The sequence below is a fragment of the Cynocephalus volans genome, chromosome 12 (genome assembly GCF_027409185.1).
Source record: "Cynocephalus volans isolate mCynVol1 chromosome 12, mCynVol1.pri, whole genome shotgun sequence".
Lineage (NCBI taxonomy): Eukaryota > Metazoa > Chordata > Mammalia > Dermoptera > Cynocephalidae > Cynocephalus > Cynocephalus volans.
In genome coordinates this window covers 10656579-10670559 of record NC_084471.1, presented here as the reverse complement: position 1 = coordinate 10670559, position 13981 = coordinate 10656579, and the positions used below count along the sequence as shown (strand labels likewise).

General features: G+C 35.7%; 1 protein-coding gene across 1 annotated transcript in view; it reads right to left on the bottom strand.

Annotated features, from left to right (window-relative positions):
• Nucleotides 1-12169, bottom strand: part of ENTHD1 (ENTH domain containing 1) — a 135227-nt gene extending 123058 nt beyond the window's left edge. Inside the window, exon 1 of the mRNA XM_063115621.1 lies at nucleotides 11821-12169. Within this exon, the coding sequence (XP_062971691.1) occupies nucleotides 11821-12169 (349 nt within the window). The remainder of the gene's footprint in view (nucleotides 1-11820) is intronic.
• Between the last annotated feature and the right edge of the window lie 1812 nt (nucleotides 12170-13981).

Below are 13981 nucleotides of genomic sequence, written 5' to 3'. Positions count from 1 at the left end.
TTCAGAAAGAGAGAACAGAACTGTGATTACCAGAGATGGGAAAGGGGTGTGCAGGGAGGTTCAGTGAGAAATCAGTTAACGCACACAAAGAATGATTATGTGTTGTAATGATGAATATGCTAATTATACTGATTTGATCACATATTTTACTCAAGTACTGGTAGTCAACTCTGCACCCCACATATACGTGAAACCAATTGTTTCAATAAAAAAACAAAGTTATGGAAAATAAATAAGTAAAAAGGATAAACTTCTCAGTTCCTGTCCCAGATTAAGAACAGAGCTAGTTCAGTTTTCAGGCTCTCCATCCAGCCATACGTAACTGGTTAAACGTTTGGTCAAGTCTAGAAACATGACATGTTAACGGGATGGTGTAAGAATTAACAGAATGATCAAGATGGGGATAATATCATTCATTCATTCATTCATTCAACTATATATCATAGCTGTTAAGAACATGGATTCTGGAGCCAAAAATGCTGAGATTTTAATCTTGATTCTGCCACTCACTAGCTGTGTGAACAAGTTATTCAACCTCTTTCCATTTTGATTTTCTCATTAAAATGGGGCCAACAACATCACCTACCTCAAGGGCTGTTGTGCAAATTAAATGAATTCATACATGCCAAGCGTTTACCACAGTGCTTGTCACATTGTTAAGTACTATAACATGTGCTGTGGATTGAATGTCCCCCCCAAATTCATTGAAACTTGACCCCTATTGTTACAGTATTAAGAGGGTGGGATATACGACTGTGGCAATATTGAAAGGTAGAGGCCTTTAAGAAGCGATTGGATTGTGAAAACTATGCCTTCATGAATGGATTAATACATTTGTGGAGTAATGGGTTAATGGTTTAGTGGGTTGTCATCGGAGCAGCACTCATGGCTTATAAGGAGAGCAAGTGAGCACATTAAAGAGCTCTTGTCCTTGCCGTGTGATTCCCTGTGTCACCATGGGACCTTGCAGAGAGTCCCCACCAAGAAGAAGGCCCTCCCCAGACATGTTCCCTGGACCTTGGACTTCCCAGCCTCCAAAACTGTAAAAAATAAATTTCTTTATAAATTACCCAGTTTCAGGTATTCTATTATAAGCAACAGAAAATGGACTAATACAACATATTTGCTAATACAGTGGTCCAAAAAGACAGAATTTATTTTTAAACAGTATGTTATATTTTTAAATAACATGCTCAATATGTTTTTCTATGGTCTAGACACAGTTTCAGGTGAAGTACCTCGAAATTTAAAGCAATGTGTCCACCTGTTTATCTTTAAAAGGCCACAATAAATACAATATAGAATGTCCACAAAGTTTGGAAACATAGGGAAAATCATGTATTTATTTTTTCAGATTAAGAATTGGACTTGCTGCTTTAAATTTAGAGATACTTCACCTGAAAAGCTATCAGGAGATTAAAGAAAAATGTATTGAGAACATTGAGAAAATTACTTACTATTTGAAAATAAGTTTCTCCTATGTTTTCCAGCTTTTCTGACTTGTTTTCCCAACATTTTCCCCTGTAGTATAACTACTATTAATTATTGAGCATATACCCTGTGATAGGCACTGTTGGAGACGATGGAGACAGAGCACAGATAAAGCAGACACAAAATGTCCCTGCCCTCATGAAATTTACATTTTAGTAGGAAGAGATAGACAATGAACAAATAGTAAAATAGAATGTACACTGTGTCAAATGAGAAATGCTATGGAAAAATATAAAACAGAGAAGGTGGCTAGAGCATGTCAGTGCAAAAAGGAGGGAGGGGCTGCTTTTTTATAAGTAGAGTAGACCTAGAAGGCCTTTCTAATAAGACATTCTGAGAAGAGATCTGAAGGATGTGAGGGAGCCATGCAGGTTTCTGGAGAATAGCACTCCAGGAAAGGTAACAGCAAGTGTAGAGACCAATCAAGAAAGCCAAAAAAAAGAGAAGTATTTTTTTCTATAATATTTTCTACTTAACGTCTTTTAATCTTTGTCTTTCTTGATAACCCGTATCTAGGGTAGGTGCCAGATATAGATTACTTGGATCACTGCAATTTCTCTTTCATTAATTTCTCAGTATAGACATCACACTCTGCTTTTTTTCTTCTGTGATCTAACAAAATCATTCTCAGCAAGTAGTTTTTCAATGATCACATTTCTCTCCTCAGGTTTCTCACTTTTTTTATAACTTCCATTTGATAAAAATTTAGTGATTATCTACTATGTGCCTAGGCCCATTGGTGAAAAGATGATCAACAAATGATACATGTCCTCAGAACTAGTAAAGGAGAGATATATACTAGGTGAAATAAATAAAATATTGCAGCAATTAATTCTACCCAGTGAGGGAAAGAAGAATTGGGAGTACAGAAGAGAAGGCTTTTGAGCTGGAATTTGAAGACTAAGTAGGAGTTCAACAAACAGACAACGAGGAAAGAATACTCCCGGGGAGAAACATCTACAAGCAAAGAGATGTGTAAGTAAACAATATATTAGGAATGCTCGTTGATACAATGTGCTACACTGAAAACTTAAAAAAAAAAAAAAAAAGAGTAGAAAGGTAGATGAGGAAGATAAGAGGCCTGACTTTATCCTGAGCCAGTGGTTTTCAAACTATAGTCATGCATTACTTAACAGGGATATTCTGAGAAATGCCTTGTTAGATGATTTTGATGTTGCGTAAAACGATACAGAATGTACTTACACAAACTAAGAAGGTATGGTCTACTACATACACAGACTATATGGTATAGTCTATATGGTATAGTTATATACTGTCATATATGTGGTCCATTGTTGACCAAAAACATTAGTATGCAGTGCATGACTGTATTTTGACTATATATACCCCAACAGTAACAAATTTTTATGCATGCATCCATCCTCAATAGATGCACATTTTATTCAAGTATAAGTTATATTATGCTAAGAACCACTCTTATAGTATATTACACTCATCAGGAAATAAACACAAAAAGAGAAATATGTAACAGATAAACACGAAATAAGTAATATTTTTCCCCAATAGAATCCTTTTTCATTAATTAATAAATATTTATTAGATTACCAGTCTCTTTGGGGATATGGGTTCACATCCCATCACTGCCACCAAAAAAAGAAAAAAAATACATATTTATTAATGAATCATGTATACCAATGCTATCAATCAACAGCTAATGTACCTTCCATAATTAACAAATGAATGTACCATGCTTCTGTTGATATTTCAGTTTTAACTTGCATTTTTCTTGTTCTCTTGGTGCTAACAAATCACCAAGAGTATTCACAAAGTCTAACATAGTGTACTTGGGCTTACTTTTTTGATCCTAAGCTCAACTACTAGGAATCTGAATGATGGTGGATTTAAACGTATCTATATATAGCAAGCCTTGTGCATAAAGAGGTTTGTCTGTACATTTATAATTATATGTTTATCTACTTTATCTTTCAAAATAGCTCAAAGCTCTTTAGAACAGGGGCCATCCTCTCTTTCTACTTTATAAAAGCATCATAGTCCTTAGTATAGTGATAAAATAGCTGCTCTACAAATTACAAGAAAAAATATGCCTTTTTTTCCTTACCTAACTCTTGGGTAAAACTTTAATAATATTTTACTTTAATTTTTAATAATAAATTTAATCCTCATGGAAGTCACTGCCTCTAAAATTTCCGGACTAAGCAGCATAGCATGATTAAAATCATGAAGATTTCTCCAATTTCATCATTAAGCCTCACATCCAATCTAAAATAAACACTTAAAAAAATAAGATGTACACCATAACCAAGTGGGATTTATGATAGGAATGCAAGGTTGGTTCACATGTGAAAAATCAATCAACATAATATGCTATATTCATAGAATAAACGGGATACAAAAAAAGATCACCTCAATAGATACAGAAAAAGCATTTGACAAAAGTCAACATCCTTTCAGGATAAAAACACTTGAAAAACTAGGAATGGAAGAGAACTTCCTCAACCTGATAAAGAGCATCTACAAAATCCCATAGTTGATATCATACTTAATAACTGAAGGCTTTCCTCCTAGAGCAGGAACAAGACAAGGAGGTCTGCTCTCATCACTTCTAGCCAGGGCAAGAAGCAAGAAAAAGAAACAGAGGACTTTTCCAGATTGGAAAAGAAGTAAAACTCTGCGCATGACATGATCTTGTATATAGTAAATCCTAAGGAATCTACCCCCAAAAAAGAAAAACTATTACAGTTAATAAACTAGTTAAGCAAAGCAGCAATGAACAATCTGAAGACAAAATTAAGAAAACAATTCTACTTATAATAGCATCAGAAAGAGTACAATACTTAGAAATGACTTTAACAAAAGAAATGCAAGGCTCATACCCTGAAAACTACACAGCACTGTTGAAGGAAGTGAAAAAAAGACAAATGAAAGACATCCTGTGTTCATGGATTGGAGAAATTATTATTAAGATGGAAATATTCCCCAAATTGATGTACAGATACTATGCAATCCAGTCAAAATTCTATCTGCCATCATGTTTACAGAAATTTACAAGCTGATGCTAAACTTCATATGGAAATGCAAGGGACCTAGAATAGCCAAAAGAATATTGAAAAAAAAAAAAAAAGAAAAAAAATTGGATGATTCACACTACTTGATTTCAAAACTTACTACAAAGCTACAGTAATTAAAATTGTGTGGTGTTGGCATAAGCATAGACATATATATCAATGAAACAATTCAAAGTACAGAATTAAACCCATACATCTATGACTGATTGATTTTTGCAACGGTGGCACTATAACTCAATGGGGAAAAAATAGTTTTGTCAACAAATGATAGCAGGAAACTGGATAGCCATGTGCAAAAGAACGAAGTTGGACCTCTACCTCACACCATGTTACAAATATTAACTCAAAATGAATCCAGGATCTAAATGTAAGAGCTAAACTAGAAAACTCTTAGAAGAAAACATAGGTATTAAACATTCATGACCTTGGATTAGATGCTGGTTTCTTATATTAACACCTAAGGCACAAGCAAAGGAAAAATAGATAAACTAGACGTCATCAAAATTTAAAACTTCTGTGCATCAAAAGACACCACCAAGAAAGTAAAAAGACAATGTAACAAATGGGAGATATACTTGCAAATCACCTATTGAATAAGGGACTTATATCTAGAATATATAAAGAACTTTTAAAACTCAACAATAAAAAAACAAATAACCCAGTTAAAAATGGGCAAAGTATTTAAATAGACATTTCTCCAAAGAAGATACACAAATTGCCAGCAAGAACATGAAAAGATGTTCACCATCATTAGTCTTTAGGGAAATGTAAATCAAAACCACAATGAGATACTACTTCACATTTAGTGGGATGGCTATAATAGAAAAAAAAAGGACAATAACAAAATTGGCAAGCATGTGGAGAAACTGGAACCCTCTTACATTGCTGGCAGGACTGTAAAATGGTGCAGCGGCTATGCAAGTTCTACAGTTCCTCAAAAAGCTAAAGATTAAATTAACATAGGATTCAGCAATTCTACTCTTAAGTACTGTATGCCCAAATGAATTGAAAGCAGAGACCTGAACTGACACTTGTACTCCAATGTCCATTGCAGCACTATTCACAATAGCTACAAGGTAGAAATAGTCCAAGAGTGCATCAACAGATAGATTGTTTTGTTTGGTTTTATTTAAATAAAAACTTTATTCAGACATAATTCACATGACATACATTTCACCCATATAAAGTGTATAATTCAGTAGTTTTTAGTATATTCATGGACTTGTACAAACATCACCATAATGTCATTTTACAACATTTTCATTCCTGCTAAGAGAAACCCTGTACTCATTAGTAATCACTCTAACAGATAGATTTTTTTAAAATATGCTATGTACATACAATAGATTATTATTCATCCATAAAAGAAATGAAGTTGTGATACATCCTATAACATGGATGAACCTTGAGGACATTATGGTAAGTGAAACAAGCCAGATGTAAAAGAATAAGCACTGTATGAACTTACATGAGGTACTTAGAACAGGCAAATTCACAGAGACAGAAAACAGATTGGGGGATTGGCGAGTTGTATTAATCTGTTTTCTATTGCTTACAACAGAACACATAAACTGGGTAATTTATAAAGAAACAAAAGTTATTTCTTACAGTTTTGGAGGTTGGGAAGTCCAAGGTCAAGGGGCACACCTGATGAGGACCTTTTTGGGGGGATGGGGATTCTCTGCAGAGTCCTGAGATGGCAAAGAGTACCACAGGGTGAGAGAGCTGAGCGTGTTAACGTGCTTACTTGCTCTCCTTATAAAGCCACTAGTGTCACTCCCATGATAAGCCATTTATCCATTAGCCCATTAATCCATGAATGGATTAATCCACTCACGACAGCAGAGCTCTCACAATCCAATCATGTCCCAAAGGCCCCATCTTTCAAATATCATAGTCGGATTTCCTAACCTCTTAACACTGTCACAATGGGGATCAAGCTTCAGTATAAGTTTTGGAGGGACATTCAAACTAAAGTAGAAGTTATTACTTAATAACTACAGAGCTTCTGTCTGGGGTGATAAAAAAGTTTTAGAAATAGTGGTTGTACAACATTGTAAATGTAATTAATGCCACTGAACTGTATACTTAGAAAGGCAAATTTTGTTATATTTTATCACAACTTTTAAAAATTATATACCAAAAAGCATAAAATCGTACATTTTAAATGGGTAAATTGTATGGTATGTAAATTATGTCTCAATAATGCTATTTTTATAAAAGGGAGAAAGAAATGAGTTCTCAAGCTATGAAAAGATGTGGAGGAATCTTAAATGCATATTGCTAAATGAAAGGAACCAGTCTGAAAAAGCTACATACTTTGTGATTCCAACTTTATGACAATCTGAAAAATGCAAAACCACAGAGACAGTAGAATGACTAGTGGTTGCCAGGGGCTCAGGTGGAGGAGAAAAGGATAAATAGGTTGGGCAGAGAGCATTTCTAAGGAAGTGAAACTATATGATGCTGGAATGGTGAACACATGACATTATGCATTTTTCAAAAGCCATAGAACTGTACGAGAGTAAATCCTAATGTAAAATATGAACTTTGACACTAATGCCATAATAGCAGGGGACCTGAACACCCCACTGTCAATATTAGACAAATCATCTAGGCAAAGAATCAGTAGAGAAACACAAGATCTAAACAAGACTCTAGACCAATTGGAATGGGCAGATATCTACAGAACATTCCACCCAACAACCTCAGAATATTCATTCTTCTCATCAGCACGTGGATCATTCTCCAGGATAGATCACATATTAGGTCACAAATCAAGTCTCAATAAATTCAAAAAAATTGCAATTATCCCATGTATCTTCTCAGACCACAATGGATTAAAACTAGAAATTAATAATAAACGAAACTCTGGAAAATATACAAACACATGGAAATTAAACAGCATTCTACTTAATGACATATGGGTCCAAGAAGAAATCAAGCAGGAAATCAAAAAATTTATTGAAACTAATGAAAACAATGATACATCATACCAAAACCTGTGGGATACAACAAAAGCAGTATGGAGGGGGAAATTTATTGCATTAAACGCTCACTTCAGAAGAATGGAAAGATGGCAAGTGAACAACCTAACACTTCACCTTAAAGAACTAGAAAAACAAGAACAATCCAAACCTAAAGTTAGCAGACGGAAAGAAATCATTAAGATCAGAGCACAACTGAATGAAATTGAAAACCAAAAAACAATTCAAAAGATCAACGAATCAAAAAGTTGGTTTTTTGAAAAGATAAATAAAATTGACAAACCATTAGCATGGCTAACAAAAAAAAGGAGAGAAGACTCAAATAACCAAAATTAGAAATGAAAAAGGTGATATTACAACTGATTCATCTGAAATACAAGGAATCATTCAAGACTACTATAAACAACTATACACCAACAAATTTGAAAATCTGGAGGAAATGGATAAATTTCTGGACACACAGAAGCTCCCAAAACTGAACCATGAAGATGTAGAAAATTTGAACAGACCAATAACAATAAAGGAGATTGAAGCTGTTATCAGAAGGCTCCCAACAAAGAAAAGCCCAGGACCAGATGGATTCACAGCAGAATTTTACCAAACATTCAAAGAGGTTTTGACACCGATTCTTTACAAACTATTCCAAAACATTGAAACAGACGCAAATCTCCCAAACTCATTCTATGAAGCAAACATCATCCTGATACCAAAACCAGGTAAAGATATAACCAAAAAAGAAAACTACAGGCCGATATCCTTGATGAATATAGATGCAAAAATCCTCAATAAAATACTAGCAAACAGAATACAGCAACACATACGAAAAATTATTCATCACGATCAAGTGGGATTCATCCCAGGGATGCAAGGTTGGTTCAACACACGTAAATCAATAAATGTGATACACCATATTAATAAAATCAAACACAAGGACCATATGATCATCTCTATAGATGCTGAAAAAGCATTTGATAAAGTTCAGCACTCATTCATGACAAAGACCCTCTACAAGTTAGGTATAGAGGGAAAGTATCTCAACATAATTAAAGCCATATATGCCAAACCCACTGCCAATATCATCCTGAATGGGGAAATGCTGAAAGCTTTTCCTTTAAGAACAGGAACTAGACAAGGATGCCCACTCTCACCACTCCTATTCAACATACTGTTGGAAGTACTAGCCAGAGCAATCAGAGAAGAGAAGGAAAAAAAGGGCATCCAGATCGGAAAAGATGAAGTCAAACTGTCCCTGTTTGCAGATGACATGATCCTATATATCGAACAGCCTAAAACCTCTACAAAAAAACTCTTGGAATTGATAAATGATTTCAGCACAGTAGCAGGATACAAAATTAACACACTAAAATCAGTAGCATTTCTCTTCTCCAATAGTGAACATGCAGAACGAGAAATCAAGAAAGCCTGCCCATTTACAATAGCCACCAAAAAAATAAAATACTTAGGAATTGAGTTAACCAAGGAGGTGAAAAATCTCTATAATGAGAACTACAAACCACTGCTGAGAGAAATTAGAGAGGATACAAGAGGATGGAAAGATATCCCATGCTCTTGGATTGGAAGAATCAACATAGTGAAAATGTCCATACTACCCAAAGTGAGATACAAATTCAATGCAATCCCCATCAAAATTCCAAAGACATTTTTCTCAGAAATGGAAAAAACTATCCAGTCATTTATGTGGAACAATAAAAGACCACGCATAGCCAAACCAATGCTGAGCAAAAAAAATAAAGCTGGAGGCATAACACTACCTGACTTTAAACTATACTACAAAGCTATAATAACCAAAACAGTATGGTACTGGCATAAAAACAGACACACTGCTCAATGGAATAGAATAGAGAATCCAGAAATCAACCCACACACTTACTGCCAGCTGATCTTTGACAAAGGCACCAAGCCTATTCACTGGGGAAGGGACTGCCTCTTCAGCAAATGGTGCTGGGATAACTGGATATCCATATGCAGGAGAATGAAACTAGATCCATACCTCTCACTGTGTACTAAAATCAACTCAAAATGGATTAAGGATTTAATATACTCCCTGAAACAATAAAACTTCTTAAAGAAAACATAGGAGAAAAACTTCAGGAAATAGGACTGGACACAGACTTCATGAATACGACCCCAAAAGCACAGGCAACCAAAGGAAAAATAAACAAATGGGATTATATCAAACTAAAAAGCTTCTGCACAGCAAAAGAAACAATTAAAAGAGTTAAAAGACAACCAACAGAGTGGGAGAAAATATTTGCAAAATATACATCTGACAAAGGATTAATATCCAGAATATATAAGGAACTCAAACAACTTTACAAGAAGAAAACAAGCAACCCAATTAAAAAATGGGCAAAAGAGCTAAGTAGGCATTTCTCTAAGGAAGATATCCAAATGGCCAACAGACATATGAAAAAATGCTCAACATCACTCAGCATCCGGGAAATGCAAATCAAAACCACACTGAGATACCATCTCACCCCAGTTAGGATGGCTAAAATCCAAAAGACTCTGAACGATAAATGCTGGCGAAGTTGCGGAGAAAAAGGAACTCTTATACATTGTTGGTGGGACTGCAAAATGGTGCAGCCTCTATGGAAAATGGTATGGAGATTCCTCAAACAATTGCAGATAGATCTACCATACGACCCAGCTATCCCACTGTTGGGAATATACCCAGAGGAATGGAAATCATTAAGTCGAAGGTATACCTGTTCCCCAATGTTCATCGCAGCACTCTTTACAATAGCCAAGAGTTGGAACCAGCCCAAATGTCCATCATCAGATGAGTGGATACGGAAAATGTGGTACATCTACACAATGGAATACTACTCAGCTATAAAAACGAATGAAATACTGCCATTTGCAACAACACGGATGGACCTTGAGAGAATTATATTAAGTGAAACGAGTCAGGCACAGAAAGAAAAATACCACATGTTCTCACTTATTGGTGGGAGCTAAAAATTAATATATAAATTCACACACACACACACACACACACACACACACACACACACACACACACACACACACACACAAAAAAAAAAACCGGGGGAGGGGGAAGAAGATATAACAATCACAATTACTTGAAGTTGATACGACAAGCAAACAGAAAGGACATTGTTGGGGGGGACGGGGAAGGGAGAAGGGAGGGAGGTTTTGGTGATGGGGAGCAATATTCAGCCACAATGTATATCGACAAAATAAAATTTAAAAAAAATCCCAAAAATAAATAAATAAATAAAATATGAACTTTGGTTAATAATAATGTGTCAATATTGGTTCACCAATTGTAACAAATGTATCACACTAATGCAAGATGTTAATAATAGGAAAAATCATGTGTGGGTGGAGAGGAGTATGTGGGAACTCTACTTTCTGCATAATTTTTCTGTAAACCTAAAACTGCCCTAAAAAAAGGTCTATTTTTAAAATGCATACTTAACAAAGAGACTGCACCGAATTGGATCCTCTTCTCATGATTCATAAGACTATTCACTTTAAACACAAATTATAATTTTACATTAGATAGAGAGGAAGCGATGATTCTTTTACCATAGAATCAGGCTGCAGAATATCAGGCACTTCTGAATCATCTCAGTATTCTATGTATCCTTTCCCCATTTTACCTCCTCTTCCACCCCCAAGAGAATTATCTTATGACCTAAATTTTTGTATTCACATAACTACTTCACCTCATCTTTGAAGATTCTATAGTCTTTAGAATACTTCCTTAATTTATGACTAAATTCCAGTCTAATTACAATTATGAATTACAGTGAAATTATTATACCAAATTGCCATGCCACCTGTGTTATTCACTTAAGTCGTTTTCTAAGACGTATCATTTTATCAGGCACCTAAGTGTGTTTGTTTTACACACCCTTTCCGGGGGGGGGGGGGGGCGGAATATTGTTCTCTAAAGCACTAGAGTCAACACAGAAGATTAAATTGGAAACCATAACTGTCCCAGAGGAAAGACAGCTAGTACATTTAAGAAAAACTTTTCCAGGGCCAGCCTGTGGCTCACTCGGGAGAGTGTGGTGCTGAGAACACCAAGGCCCCAGGTTCGGATCCTATATAGGGATGGCCGGTTAGCTCACTGAGTGTGGTGCTGACAACACCAAGTCAAGGGTTAAGATCCCCTTACCGGTCATCTTTAAAAAAAAAAAAAAAAAAAGAAAAGAAAAACTTTTCCCCAGTTCCTGGTTTAAAATGATCCCCCCAACTCCTAATCTTTATTGGCACACTGTACAAACTTCTTTAACCGTTACCTTGGTCTTTTCCACCTTCATCTATGTGTTGAAAATCTTTTAGTGTCTGAAGATTACGGAAGCCCTCTCTGCAATGCTGAATGACTCTCTTTGATCCATTCTTGATGAGATAATCCATCAGTGTAAGGGATTTATACACATGGCGCCAGTTTTTCCCATGGTCATTGAGTCTCTGCCATAGCATATTCATAATCTCTGAGAGAGAAGCTGTGTTGAAAGTCAAGTCACTGATATCTAACATCAGAGAGCTAGAGGGACCCCATGGGTCATTAGAAGTTGCTTCCCTGACTTTTATTTCAGCATCTGAGTAATTTTTCACGAAGTTTTTCACTTGCCTCCTGAAGGCCATAGGTAAGATGAACTCAAAGGTGAAAGGGGGGATGAGAGCAATGGAGTGGGAGTTTATGCGATTGGTCTATAAATCTCTTGACAGGTATCTGGTCCCCAGTTCTGCTGCTCCCAAACACAAATGATTAATCTCCATGTTGATAAAGTATTAATTTCCTGCAAGGAAAGCACAAATGTATAATTAAATTTTTTAAAAAAAATATCTACGAAGAACAAGTCAGTCAGAAAAATCTAGGTTTAGTTTCTAAATAAGCCTCTCATATTAGCAAAAATTGAGAGTATCATATACATGTTCCTAGGATGGGTACAAAAAAATCCCTCATAAGGGATTGGCTTACATTAGTTAAAGAAATATAAGTGGTCTTTCTAGGCCTAAAAGTTCTTTCAGAAAATATCATTCAATCTGTTTGGTCAGAAATATATTGATGATGAAGCATTACATGGACAGTAACAAGTTAGTATAAAAAAGTAGAACTTACCCTCTGACATCTCTTGCTTAAGATATGTTGTCATGTATAAAAAATATTATGTCCTAAAAGTATGGTGATGAAAACTGAGTCTTAGAATCACCAAGTGATCCTATGATTATATTCGTTTTAAACTACAAGTGATTAGAATCAGACCTAAATTTTGTCTGCTTTCTTGTTAATCTAAAAGGGAGGAGGGCTAACTCTTAGGACAAATAGTTGCACCTCAGTGGACTCCACAGCTAACTCTTGGTACCCTAAAACCAATATTTTAATCCAAATAATGTTGGTAAATTCAAGGGAAAGGTTATTTTCTTTACTTGTTTTTAGAAAAAGAAATATGATTTTAGAATTAAATAGTGTCAATAGTAAGATTCAAATAGTGTAAGGGAAGCACACCGCCAGCGCCTTGGGGCCCGCCCGGGGACCTGAGGCATTCAGGGACTGGACCCCCCTCCCACAACCAGGCACACCATTAGCACCAAAGAGCATGCCAAAAACATCACCTCCATGTGGGTGGCCCACCACAACCATCACAGTAACCACCACTGCTGTGAAAGTGGCTAGACGCCACAACCACCACGCAGATGGTCCACCAGCCACGGGAGTGCATTGACACGAGGAGAGTCACCAGCAGACACCAAAGAAAAGAAGAGGATGTCTCTCTCCACAAAGCTCATTCCAGAGTGACAGAAGCAGCACCTGCTCTATGATCATATTGGGGGACCTGAACACACCTCTCAGCATTGGACAGATCATGTAGGCAACAAATCAAGAGAGTAACCATTACTCTTTCAGAGGGAGAGAAGAAATCTAGGGTTATCCGTGGTGGGAGGGGAGAGGGGGATAGGGAGAGATTGGACAAGGGACATAAAGAATACGTACAATTTGTAACAATATATATATATTAGTAATATTGATTTGATCAACATATGTCAACACTGAACCCCCAAAATAGGTATAATCAATTATGATTCAATTAAAAAAAAAAAATCACACAAAAACAAAAAAACAGAACTCTATCATACAAAAATTACCACTGTTAACCTCTTGGTGTATATCCTTTGGTATATATCTGTAATAAATATGCTTACAGATACAGATAGATATGAAAATAAATAATTAGATAAAATAAAATAAATTTTTACTACATTTTTAAATCAATAAAAAATATAAAAAAAAAAAAAAAGCGTAAGGATTTCCCTGAAACTTGGAGTAATCAGCATGTGTCTGTCAGATCTCAAAACAAGTACACACACAAGAGAGGCCCATTTAGGTTAACACAAAAATATATTACATACACAAACTTAAAAGGGGTGTGCAGCCCAAACTTTACATGACGTGTG